At 38.4% G+C, this 12268-nt stretch overlaps 5 protein-coding genes and 1 non-coding gene across 9 annotated transcripts; 3 read left to right on the plus strand and 3 right to left on the minus strand.

Moving 5' to 3' along the window:
- Positions 1–267: 267 nt before the first annotated feature.
- LOC111300528 (uncharacterized) lies at positions 268–1526 on the minus strand. The gene is made up of 3 exons (XM_022896161.2): positions 1274–1526; positions 913–1177; positions 268–657 (listed from the first exon to the last, which is right to left on the minus strand). Exons 1-3 carry the CDS (start codon positions 1410–1412, stop codon positions 441–443), a joined length of 621 nt encoding a protein of 206 aa, XP_022751896.1. The 5' UTR covers positions 1413–1526; the 3' UTR covers positions 268–440.
- Positions 1527–3882: 2356 nt separating this feature from the next.
- Positions 3883–5463, plus strand: LOC111298846 (uncharacterized). The gene has a single exon (XM_089757853.1). It carries the CDS (start codon positions 4518–4520, stop codon positions 5217–5219), a length of 702 nt encoding a protein of 233 aa, XP_089613979.1. The 5' UTR covers positions 3883–4517; the 3' UTR covers positions 5220–5463.
- A 237-nt stretch (positions 5464–5700) lies between these two features.
- LOC111300676 (Tetratricopeptide repeat (TPR)-like superfamily protein) lies at positions 5701–7742 on the minus strand. The gene has a single exon (XM_022896328.2). It carries the CDS (start codon positions 7740–7742, stop codon positions 5862–5864), a length of 1881 nt encoding a protein of 626 aa, XP_022752063.1. The 3' UTR covers positions 5701–5861.
- Positions 7743–7916: 174 nt separating this feature from the next.
- LOC149519518 (U4 spliceosomal RNA) lies at positions 7917–8067 on the plus strand. The gene has a single exon (XR_016341141.1). It is a non-coding gene; the product is annotated as a U4 spliceosomal RNA (small nuclear RNA).
- LOC111299517 (syntaxin KNOLLE-like protein) lies at positions 7970–8311 on the minus strand. The gene is made up of 2 exons (XM_089757680.1): positions 8227–8311; positions 7970–8076 (listed from the first exon to the last, which is right to left on the minus strand). The coding sequence occupies exons 1-2, from the start codon at positions 8309–8311 to the stop codon at positions 7970–7972; spliced, it is 192 nt and encodes a 63-aa protein (XP_089613806.1).
- A 186-nt stretch (positions 8312–8497) lies between these two features.
- On the plus strand, positions 8498–11917 carry LOC111300780 (high mobility group B protein 9-like). Of its 4 annotated transcripts, XR_016340760.1 has the most exons (8): positions 8606–8766; positions 9027–9223; positions 9456–9534; positions 9643–9805; positions 9976–10074; positions 10822–11198; positions 11273–11337; positions 11623–11917. XR_016340760.1 is itself a non-coding variant. In XM_089758050.1 (7 exons), the coding sequence occupies exons 1-7, from the start codon at positions 8628–8630 to the stop codon at positions 11734–11736; spliced, it is 1140 nt and encodes a 379-aa protein (XP_089614176.1). In that variant the 5' UTR covers positions 8498–8627; the 3' UTR covers positions 11737–11917. The 4 variants fall into 4 exon arrangements, 3 of the variants coding, with proteins under 3 accessions (XP_089614176.1, XP_089614175.1, XP_022752161.1); XM_089758050.1 differs by lacking the exon at positions 11273–11337 and having other exon boundaries at positions 8498–8766; positions 9055–9223; XM_089758049.1 differs by lacking the exon at positions 11273–11337.
- The last annotated feature ends 351 nt before the right edge of the window (positions 11918–12268 follow it).

Below are 12268 nucleotides of genomic sequence, written 5' to 3' on the forward strand. Positions count from 1 at the left end.
CACTCTTCTCTTCCATCTTTTTCCGCTTTAACTCCTTGATTCTTATACCTTTGGCCATGTTGGGCTCCTTTTTCTCACTTTATCTTTCTCTAGCAAAATAAAATTCCTCCTTCAGTTTACTTGCAAACAACAGCTCGTGGTGGGGTAAAGTGTTAGACCTCAGCCAAAGCCCGTTGACCAATTTTTTGGGCTCTTGAGCTGGGGTTAATATGTTATAGGCTTTAATTTAAGCTTACACTCAGTGGCCCAATCAATAATAGATTGTGGTTCACCCAATAAGTCCGAAAGGTTCCATTTCAAACTTTCCCTTTGTACAATATGAACAAAACTACTAAACGCTCCTTTATCAAAAGCAAGCGAACTTTGCCCTCATAACTCACCTACAATCTACAATCTACTACAGTTCCACTTCCACTATCCACATTCCACAGCCACTAAGCTTAAGCTATGCACCTCATAGAGTACATCTGAATGGGATCCACTAACGGCGCAGTGTAAAATCTTGGGTGGTCGCTCTCTAATCCATAGTCCATCATAGGACGGTACTCCAGCTCCTCATCATGATCATGCACGAATTCTGGTATTTCCATCTCCATCCTCCTCACATGGTCCCACAGAAACTCCAGCCTGCTCACGTATATAAGCTTCGAGTACAACCTGCGTTAGCCAACCAGCACCCATTCAGTTCAATCATTCATTACCCTGCCCTGCCCATAACTCAAAAAAATGGAACCTTCAACTCAAAAGTGGATGTGGCGATGAGCATTTATAAAGTCAAAAGGCGTGATTATCTTTTTGTCAGTATCGTTATCATCTATCAATGGCTGAATAGGCCAGAGGCTGTGTCAGTATGACTTTATATGCTTTTTGTTTGATTTTAAATTTTAATAATCGAAATAGATCCTCACTCACCCTCCATTGAAAAGCAGACGGCCGAAGGTGGCAAGGAACAGTCTGGCCTGTAAACCAGGATGCAAGAAATAAACAGCCTCGAGATTGTCCTTGACGTTGATCGGAATAGCATCATAGATTGATCGAAGGGCTGAGATTCCAGGGAAATTTTCACTCCTTTGAACATCGGTGTGCACATACACCACCGAGAACGGCTTTGACCCTAATTTGGGGTAAATCTTCTCCTCCAAGTACTTCTTCAGAACCTCATTGCTAACCATCCGAGCTGTTACCATTGAAAAAATCAATTAGATTTAATCAAATAATTAAACCAAAAGAAAGAAAGAAAAAAAAAAAGATAACATGCAAATAAGGTTTTCACCAGGAAAGTGCTTGCCGATGATGAGAAGAACCTTACGGCCGCGTTTGTCTCTGCCTTTAACCTTGAAGACCTCGAGCTTCTCAAAGACATGTTCTTGATCTGATTCAGAGAGGGTACAAGATGAAGAAGAAGAACTCATGATTGTTTGACTTTTACAAAGGTTTTATCCAGTTGGAGATGTGTTTGTTTTGAGAGGGAATCTTTATCAAAAAAGAGATTTTAAATTGCTTGCAGGGGAGAAAACGGAGGAGAAGAGGTTTATAAAGGAAATGGAGGTGGGGGAGACTTAATCCGTACGGGGCTTTCAAGTCGAGGATTGGGTTCAAAACGGTATATTCTGAAGCATCTTCCGTTTAGGATACAACAAGTGAGTTTGTCTTAACTCGGTGCAGTTCGATCGGAGTCACTGACACGTTTGGGTTCCTTTGGTCTTATCAAGAGCTTCCCAGAGCTTGTTCAATTTAACGTTGCTTTATGACTTGATTTCGGCTTCAAATTGAGCAATTAATCTGCTTTTATGAAACACATAATCAATCAATCAAACCCCATAATAATGATAATAAAGGGGAACAAAATCGAAGAAATTACTGTATAAATTATCTATTCAACTCTTATTCCATTCATGTCCCTTGACATTCACCCAATTGGTGAACGAACGTTCATGTGCTGGGACGTCCAAATCAAAGATTATTTTAACAAATAGTAAATAATTAAACAATGTTTGAGGATAATCCAATTGATCATAAACAAATTAAATCCAGGTTTAGGGTCTAATTGGCTTGAGCTTAAAAATTCAAAAAATTTTTTGAAAAGGAAACAATAGTTGTGATAACACAGTAAAGGCCAAGATGTCCCATGACCAATTATTTAAGGAAGAAAGCTGCTGTGATATTGATCAGATTTATATGTTATTCAAATCAAAGGATTTTCAAAGCTAATAGAGAGTCATTGATCTGAATGTTTTTTCAGTGAAAAACTAGTGGGCCAGAAGGAAACAGAGGCCTATCAGACTACTGTTTTAAGTGGGCCAATGCTGTTGGAAGTTAACGTAAGTGGTGATGGAATAAGAGAAGGATAGGCCCTACCCCACAATTTAATAACAATAATATGCCTAAAAACAAAATATTTATGAAGAAAAGGATAACAATATACTAATAATTATCTCAACGTCACACTTTCCTATAAATTATTGTTTATTTCTTATAATTTAAACTCCTTTTCATCAATTTCTTATAAGATAAATTATTAAGACTATGTTTATCCCAAAAAAGGTTATGATTTTTTTTAATGAAATTGTGGTGTAATTTCTTGTATCAATCATAACTGGTAAGAACGTGTAGAGCTTTTGTTGCTTCAGTAACTTGTCGAGGCAAAATATGAATATTTCTTTTTGTCTTTTGAGGCATGGAGGCAGATTCTGAACTAAAATGCTACATTGGTTTCATCATTTTCATAATAAAGAAATCACAATGTCATTTAGTTCATGAACTTTTTCACTGTAAGGCAAATGAGATATCGGTGTTGAATGGAACGATGGGTGAAATACCCATTAGCAGACAACAAAATTTTGTATAAATCCATATGTACTAATGTAATTGTTTGGGTACCAATTAACAGGACTTTGCTAGTGAATAGTCATAAACAACGGGCTCTCACTAAAACTAGGAGCTACCTAAAGATTCAATCAACCAGAAAAGTGGGACTTTTTTCTTTAATAATGCAAGTAACCAGAAATTGGGCCAATGTAAGCATACATTGGGAACCGAAAAAGTGAGTCAAATTATTCTCCTTTCGAGGCAATCTCTTTGAGAAATAGGCTACAGAGTACAGTTTTCTTTTATTAACATTTAACATCATTCTTAAGTTGTGCTTTTGGTGGTCGGTCAACTCCGGGTCTATCCAGCGAGAATCAAGATCTTTATTCCTTTTCTTTTCTTTGGTTTTTTTGGGATATGAAAATGCAAGAAATCGGATAAGGAAACCAGGCGGGGGAGAGATTCAGGGGATGCTGAAGCTCAAAACTCAAAACTATTGCTCATCTTCTTGTCCTAAACTTTTTGATTAATCATCGGACATGGCATCAACCAGCAATTCAAGCTCATTTAAACTCAACCTAATTTGTTGGGCCTTCTTTCTCAGGTTCACAAATTGTTGGGTATTTGCGCAACAGAAACAGCCTGTTGCCCAACCATAAAGTGCAGCCCCTTTGTTCCTTTGTAGGCTTTTTTTTTTTTGGTTTTTCTCTTTTTTGTGTTACTGTCATAGCCGACAACGAATCAAGGATTGATGGGCCAAGTATAATAGAAACATAAACGATAAGAGGCTTGCCTGTCTGCTTTTGGGTTGACTCGTGTGACTACGAGGCGTCGCAGATTCTAAGTTGAGCTAGTCGAGCAAAACTTCATCCAAGTAGTTTTATTCATATCAAAATCGCGAATAATTTAGCATTTATAGTTTGATTATGCCTTGTTGTTCGTTTGCAGGTAGACATCACAAAATCATTATTATATATTATATCTCTTTTCTCTTCCAACTTAGAAGCTTCAAGTCTCAATTATTTTTCATGGTATAATAGTGACTCGTGAGAGAAGAGTTAGTCCTCAATTTTTAATGTTTCTGCGAGTTACCAACTTTGAGATTCCATGGCTACTTGGATCCATTAATGTAGTCTTCATTGCCTGGAAGGAAGTTGACTTGCTAATAGTTTTACTAGTTTTACGCAAGCAAACACATAACCTTCTTGTCTTTCTTCACAGTGGTTGTATAACAATTAAAAACAATTCATGCATCAAAGCTCCATCACGTTTTATAATTTCAATCATTTCTACTTGCGGCAACAGTAGAGAAGAGGAAGAAGAACAACAACAACAACAAGACGGGACTAAAAATGAACTTGAAAGTTGCATTAATTCTCTTTGGGATATTCTGCTTCAGCACCATACCGATACAAGTAGGTGCCAGAAAAGCTGCTTGCCACGACCCACTATTTGGGAACTGCTTTGGCATCCTTCACAACTGTCCCCCTGGTTGTCCTGGACAATGTGAGGTTGATTGCAGGATCTGCAAGCCTTACTGTGGTAAGCTTATTTTCTTTAATCTGAGCCTCTCATCTATTTTCTTTTGTTGAAAATATATGCATTAAAAAAGTGCGACATAAATTTTTTTTTTTCGGTTGCATGTAATAGCTTGTGATAAGCCAGGAGCTGTTTGTCAGGACCCACGTTTCATTGGAGGGGATGGCATCATGTTTTACTTTCATGGCGGGAAAGACAAGGAATTTTGCTTGGTCTCTGATTTCAACGTTCATATCAATGCTCATTTTATTGGCAAGAAGGGTCAAAAGGGAAGAGACTTCACCTGGGTCCAATCCATTGGTATCTTGTTCGGCTCTCATCGGCTCTATATTGGAGCAGAAAGGGTTGCCAAGTGGAGGGAATCAGTTGAACACATGCGGATCAAATTAGACGGAAAAGATGTCCCGCTGCTAGTGGGTGAAGGCCAAACATGGCAGTCATCAGAAGCTGGATTAACTATACAAAGGCAAGCAGAGACCAATAAGGTGAGGCTCAGAGTCGAAGGGTTGCTTGAAATAGTGGTGCGCGTGGTTCCCATCACTTTAGAAGAATCAAGGGTGCATGGATACAATGTGACGGAGGATGATTGTTTTGCGCATTTGGAGTTGAATTTCAAGTTTGATTCTCTGAGCACAATGGTTAATGGGGTTTTGGGACAGACATACAAGCCAAACTACCAAAGCAGAGTAAAATTGTCAGCTGCCATGCCGATCATGGGAGGGGCACATAAGTTTGCCACTTCACATCTCTTTGCCACGGATTGCGTGGTTTCCAACTTTGGTTTGAAGGAGAAGACGCTTGGGGGCGGAGAACCATTGAGCTTTGAATGTGGAGGTGGATCCGGAGGGAAAGGTATAGCTTGCAGAAGGTAGGATAAACAAGAAGGGAAGGCTCGTTTATTTGGAGCAATAAGATCTTGGGTATTGCTTGTCTACTTAAAAATCTGAAGAAAATTTGGACTTTTCTCCACCTCTTATCAAGCAAAATATATAAATATATTCATAATTTGAAGAATGTTCGAAGTATTCCATTGTACTTGCAATGTCGCATAGAGCTGCTGCATATTTGCTCCTCTTTGTACTTTGCATAGGTTAATAAACACCACGACCCAAGTAACTGTTAGAAAAGAATAAATTTAATAGAATGATATCTGGTCGGTTGATAGCCTCCCCCCCCCCCCCCCCCCCCCCTAAACCAAAATTATGAATGCATCAGCATGTCCCACTACTCAAAGGATTTCTGCTTCTCAGGAGTCGATATCATTCAATCCATCTAAGCCTAACAAAGCGCTCTAAATATTTGGTGGTGGTTTATTTGACATTCAGAAGCTCATCTAGTGCAAAAGATGTATGGTTCTGTCACAAAATCATGTCTTTAATGCATCAACTACAATTACATCTAGTTGATTATATCAAATTACAAATTAGTCATGTAAAAACAAGACTGAATGAAAGAATTCTTACACATAAGTCCACTGTTTCCAATGTCACAGCAAGTTGTTTACTGCAGAGGGCTTACCAGTAATCTCCACAGGAACATATTCCACCAGAAAAGTGATGAAACCGCTTTGGATCTCGAATTATGATGGTACGCTTCTCAATCAGTGATGCAACCTTTGCTGTACTATGACAATCACCGCATATTCTAAGGTTTTTGGTTATAATTAGTGGCTGTGCAACATCAGTCACCAGAAGCCCAAATGCCATGGCTAACTTCTCGCTATGTTCATTGATCATATTCTCTTTAACCTCCTCATCAACATCATGTAGAACAAATTCTGTTTTAGACATGAAACCAGCTTTCCTTATCTTTCCAATTAATTCTTCCAACTTATGATATATCCTATCTGCCTCAGGGTGAGATCTATCACCCACTACAAAACGATGGATTTTATTTCCATGCTCAACAAAACTACATCCAGGTTTTCTGTTGAGACTTCTCTCTTTAATTAACGCCCTCACTTTTGAAGCCTCCCTCCATAGTCCAGCTGCAGAATATATATTTGAGAGCATGATGTAGTTTCTGATGTCTGATGGATCTAGGGAAACTAATCTTTCGGCAGCTTCCTTTCCAAGTTCAGTGTTAACATAGACCCTGCAAGCACCAAGAAGAGCACCCCAGACACCAGTATTTGGCTCCATTGGCATGCGCTTAATCAGGTCATAAGCATCACTGAGAAGTCCTGAGCGGCCAAGAAGATCAACCATGCATGAATAATGGTCCAACTTATGCTCCACCCCATAAACTTCAGACATCAACTTGAAATAATGCTTCCCTTCTTTGACAAGTCCCGAATGACTACAAGCACTTAACAAGTGAGTGAAGGTAACATGATCAGGCTGTATACCTTTTTTCACCATGACTTCAAAGAGCTTTATTGCATCTTTTCCATAGCCATGCATAGCATAGCCTGCAAGCATGGCAGTCCAAGCCACTCTATCCAGATAAATAATCTCTCCAAAAACCTTACTTGAAGAATGTAAACACCCTAGCTTCGCATAAAGATCTAAAAGTGCAGTTGCAATGGCCACATTAGCAATTAAACCAAACCTTAAGATTAAACCATGAATACTCCCAGCTAAATTTCTCACGCCTAAGTTTTCACAAGCCTGCAGAACAGTCAACATAGTAGCTTGATCAAACTCAACTAAAGCCCTTCTCGTCATAATGAAAATTCCCATACTTTCCTCAGCAAGCCCATTTTGAGTGTAAATTGCAATCATTGAATTCCAAGACACCAAATTCTGCAATGGCATTGCCTCAAATAACCAACAAGCTTCATGTAAATATCCAGACTTTCCATACATGTTTATGAGGGCATTCATAATTTTCACTTCATTTAGCACACCCAATTTGATTGCGAAGCCATGAATGCACTTGCCTTCACTTAGAGCCCCCTTATCACTGCAAGCGGAGATTATAGATAAAAAAGTGACATAATTTGGTTGCATATCAATTTCAAATCTCATTCTACAAAACGCACTCAGGCATCTAGCTGTAAACCCACTTCTTGATAATCCTGAAATTAAAGAATTCCAGGATACCAAATCTTTATTAGGCATTTCATCAAACAAAGTTTGTGCATCATCTGGATATCCTAATTTAGCGTAATTTGTAACCAACTGATCACCAACGAATCCGTGACGGTAATTCACAGATTTGATAACGCGAGCATGAAAAGCCTGACAGTAGGAGACACGAGAGCAAGAGTTTAAAGCAACAATTAGTGTTGAGACAAGTGAGTCTAAATTTACATGAGAGTGAAGTTGAAGGGAAGATTTTGAAGGAATGACATCGCAAAGACCTTTTTGGCCGAGAAAGAAAGATTTTTGTTGTATACAGTTGGTGTTAAAGTTGAAGAAAGAGAGTACTGAACAAGAAGGAACTTTTCTCATCTCCCATTTCTCAACTTCAAATAAGCATCAAGACATGTTTCTTTGTCCCAAGATTCAGTGTCACAGGAGAGCGGAAAAGAGTTCAGGAAAGTTATGAAATCCCACATCAGGAAGAAAAAGGTAGTTGACGGTTCCTAACCTCTATAAAAGAACAAAGGTGAAGAAGACTCCCGTATCTTTGAGCTTGGGGCAATGACGCAGCTCGTGAGGTTCTAACTGAGGCGCGTCTATTGCTGGTTGAAAACTATTTCCAAACCCCCTCGTAGACCTGGGCTTGTCTCTGGCCTACGAGAATTTCTGGAAGGGCGCCCTTTGGGGTAAAGCCCTACAATTGCTAGTATAAGAACGTAATTAAAATGAATGTGATAAATGGTTAGGAGTGTCAAATAGCTTCTGATTAATTAGGGCTTTGGTGGCCCTAGACAATACGTAAGGGGCCTATGCTTGGGCTTAGAATGTTGGAGGGAGTGACAATTGAAATTGCCCTTTTCGCATTCCAATGATGCAGTGCAATAGTCCACAGGATCTCCACATGCTCTGTTCCCTATGTTACTGGAATCGTGATACATATTTATGATTATGATTACGATATAGATGAATACTTACTTCCTCTCTTTCGATTTTTGACAGCGATTCTCACCACGCAGTTAAGCTTATATATGGAAGGCTGAGACATGTGCCAACATTCAGCGGCACCACTACTGGTGTAAAGCATTTGCCCAAATATCAGGAAATAATGAAAGTTGTAGCTTTTGAGATTGGGATTTCTCACATATCTACGATGGAGATACGTTTTGAACCCATCTATAGCGTACTCTGAACTACTATACTGTAACCTAAAAAAGACCACTATACTGGTATCTTTCAATAGATGTGCGCTAAGATATGTTCAGAAAATCATCAGAACAAGAAGCGCAAGTGCATGTCAACGTTTGGAAAAAGCAAAAGGAGAGCAAATCAAAGCCCTTTCGGCTACAGAGATGTCAGGCTTCGAATGACACGAGAGAAAAAGAGAGAGGGGCAGGTAGTGTATAATAATGAACATAGCCAGTGTAAATAAATAAGCATTAGGACTTTGCTCAGTGGTTGGCCATTCAAAATGCCAGAAAAAGCCAATTTTGCATAACCGTTACTTGCTCACGCATCCAACCCCGTTCCTTTAATTTCAGCTTTCAGCCCCTTAATTACAATCTTATCTTCTAAGTCCTCTCTTCTTCTCTTTTTCTCATTGTTATCTCTCTACATTAGTATTAGCATTATTTCCTCTTAGTTTTTTCTAACTAGTTTCTCGGGCGACCACCCTCAATGGAAGTGGCCAGCAAAGCAACGTCGTCTTCCGGAAAAGCTAAGGGTCGGAACGGGGATGTTGAGAAGAAAGAATACCCCGACCCTCTTGCCTCTCATGAGGAAGTTGTTGGGGACCCTATTGTTTTCTGGGATACTCTTAGGCGCTTTCATTTTGTAATGGGCACCAAGTTTATGTAAATCCCTTCTTTCTCTCTTTCTTCTTCTGTTTGTTCTTTTCAAAGGAGCTACAATGCTGATTATGTATTGGATTTTTGAGAATGCGATGCGTCTTGTTTTGAACTTACAAAATACAAGGATGGCTCCTTTTTCTTCTCTCAAAAAATGTGATATTTTTCATGTTCCTTTGTAGTTTTACTTTTTCTTTGACGGTTGTGCTTCTGTATTTTCCGTCTTTGTATTTTAAAGGATTCCTGTGATTGGAGGGAAAGAGTTGGATTTGCATGTTCTGTATGTAGAAGCTACCAAAAGGGGTGGTTATGAAAAGGTTAGCTTTTTTTTATTACTATATCTTTTCCTTCGATTTTCCTCAAAATACCCATGTCGTAAAGCATAAAACTTTTTACAATCTTTGATTGCGACGGCGTACTTGTAGGTAGTTGCAGAGAAGAAATGGAGGGAAGTGGGTAGTGTTTTCAGGTTTTCACCAACGACAACAAGCGCATCTTTCGTGCTTAGGAAACACTACTTCAGTCTTCTTTACCATTACGAGCAGGTTCATTTCTTTAAGATGAAGGGTCCTCTACATACTCCAAGAGGTTGTTGATCTTTTAGGCATATATGCTTTTTTTCTTGCATTGGTTTTTCACCGTTTTCCCTTTCTGCTGTAGCATAACACTGTTACTTGATCTGAGCTCTGTTTGCTCCTTCTGGCATTATGCGACTCGTGTACGGGTCTAATACTCTTGTAATTTTTATTTCTATGCAGTTACATTTCCTGTTAACGACCCTTCATGCAGACCTGAACTAGCTCTCGTGGAATATTCCCCTAAACCGATAAGAGAATTCCCAGATCCACTTATTGAAGGTAGGTTTTTTTTTTTTCCTTATTTCTCCATTTTATTATTTCAATAGGGAAAGACACAAGAGGATAAAGTTAGTGTCATCCACACAATCCAAAATGCTCAGATTTAATTTCTATGTTCCAAAATTTTCTGTTTGATTTGTGAGTTTGTCAAATAAATCCATTGTCATAACATAGGAATTACTACGAGTTGTAGGTTAGCTATTTTATTGGTATGGTCTTGATATTTTATGTGTTTGTTGATAGTTTACTGATTTCTCAATTTCCTTTTCATATGGGGTCCCACTAAATTTATCCATATATTTCTGGTATGTGGTTATGGTCCTTATGATATTTGTATGATATCTCTTCCTAAACAAATATGTAGTTTTGCTGTCTCTATCTGTGGTTCACTGCAATGTTTTCGATTGCATTCTACCACATACCTAGCAGGCTAGCAAACATTTGGTTTCAGAAGGCACTTCATGTTCGAATCTGCAACTAACTGCTTCTGGAAGTAAAATGAAACAATGACTTTTAACAATGTTTAAATAGATAGTATAGAACTACATTTTGTTCAAATTCTTAATCAATACTAGTATGTATGAATTTCTTTGTCTGATATAGGAAATTAATATCTTTCAACCGAAAATTTTGTATTTGAAATGCTGTCCAAATATATATGAACTTCACACTGCTAGGATGTTGATTTACGCTTCTCTGAGATTGCAATTGATTGGATAGCCTTACCTTGTATGATTCTCTTTGTAGGAACATCATGTTTTTCGGTTCTTGGAACGATTGATGGGAAGTTTGATTGTGGTTATTTGATATCTGTGAGGTTGGGTTCAGAGGTTCTTAGTGGAGTACTTTACCATCCAGAGCAGCGAGGCTCTTCTGCCTCCACACTTGAATATAACAATGCCCTTGTCCCATACAAACGGGTTCGTACCCCCCGCCATTCTGGGAGGAGGAGGAGAAGCAAAAGGGCTGGAGACCCCAGCTATCCAAAACCCAACAGAAGTGGTTACAACTTTTTCTTTGCTGAAAAGCATTACAAACTCAAATCCCTCTATCCAAATAGAGAGAGGGAGTTCACAAAAATGATTGGAGAGTCTTGGAACAGTCTCAGCCCAGAAGAGAGGATGGTAATGACAAAAAGATAAAGAGAGCTTATTTGGTTTCCTACATTCTGTTCCTGGCATAATTTACATTTTTGCAGATTGCACGCAAATGAGAGAATCTCTTTCCTCCTGCATTCCGTGATTTTGAGCATTTTTTTATCAGGTTTAACATTGTTGCATCATTTTTATTTGTACCTTCCAAATCTTTTTCGCTGTCATGTCTTTCATCACAAATCTATACATTTCCAATTTGTCTGACTCTTTTAGTGTTTAAAATTTGGCAAAACTGTTGAATTTTTAGAGCAAAAAAAAAAAAAAACACTATGTGATGCTTTCTTTTGCAAACAGGGCATTAAGAAAAGCCAAAGTAGAAGTAGATAATGCCAATATGTTTGCTAATAGGAGCATGAATTGTTCTGTATGATGATTATAATCGATTTCTCTGTAGGTGTACCAGAACATTGGTTTGAAAGACAAGGAAAGATACAGGAGAGAATTGAAAGAGTACAAAGAGCGACTGAAACTCAGGCAGGCTGTGGAAGCTGAGAGACCTGACTACTAGACCTTAATAGGAAGGAAATCAGCATTATACAAAGAACCCATTGCAGATCTTTGCGACTTCTAAACCTATGTAGATAATAAGTTGAACTGCCATTTTGGATTTCTTACCAAGTAGAAAATTTTCAGCTTCTTATTGATATGCCTCTAATGATATTTCTTTACTATGAAATAATTCATTTACAGCCCCTGGAAGCTATATGCGTGTCTAGAAGCCAAAGCATAACAGATTAAGGGTTAATTCCTTTATTTTATGCTAGATCTGTCGTTATCTCTATCTTTTAATGGAATGACTTGAAAATGTAATTTTGTATGGTCAAGATTACATAATTAAATGAAGTGGGACAAAACCACATGATCTTGTGTGGTTAAGATTCCTGAGGCCCAATAAAGCCCTTTCAGGAATTAAATGAAGTCCATGAAGGAGCCCAGTCAAAGTGAGGTCTGAAAATGGTTTCAACTTTAACAATGCATGGGTCTCTTATTAATGCACATGAGAGAAGAAAAAAGCCCAAAACAAAACTCATTGGACAATA

The sequence above is a fragment of the Durio zibethinus genome, chromosome 3 (genome assembly GCF_047325235.1).
Source record: "Durio zibethinus cultivar Kanyao isolate XHJ-2024 chromosome 3, ASM4732523v1, whole genome shotgun sequence".
Classification (NCBI taxonomy): domain Eukaryota; kingdom Viridiplantae; phylum Streptophyta; class Magnoliopsida; order Malvales; family Malvaceae; genus Durio; species Durio zibethinus.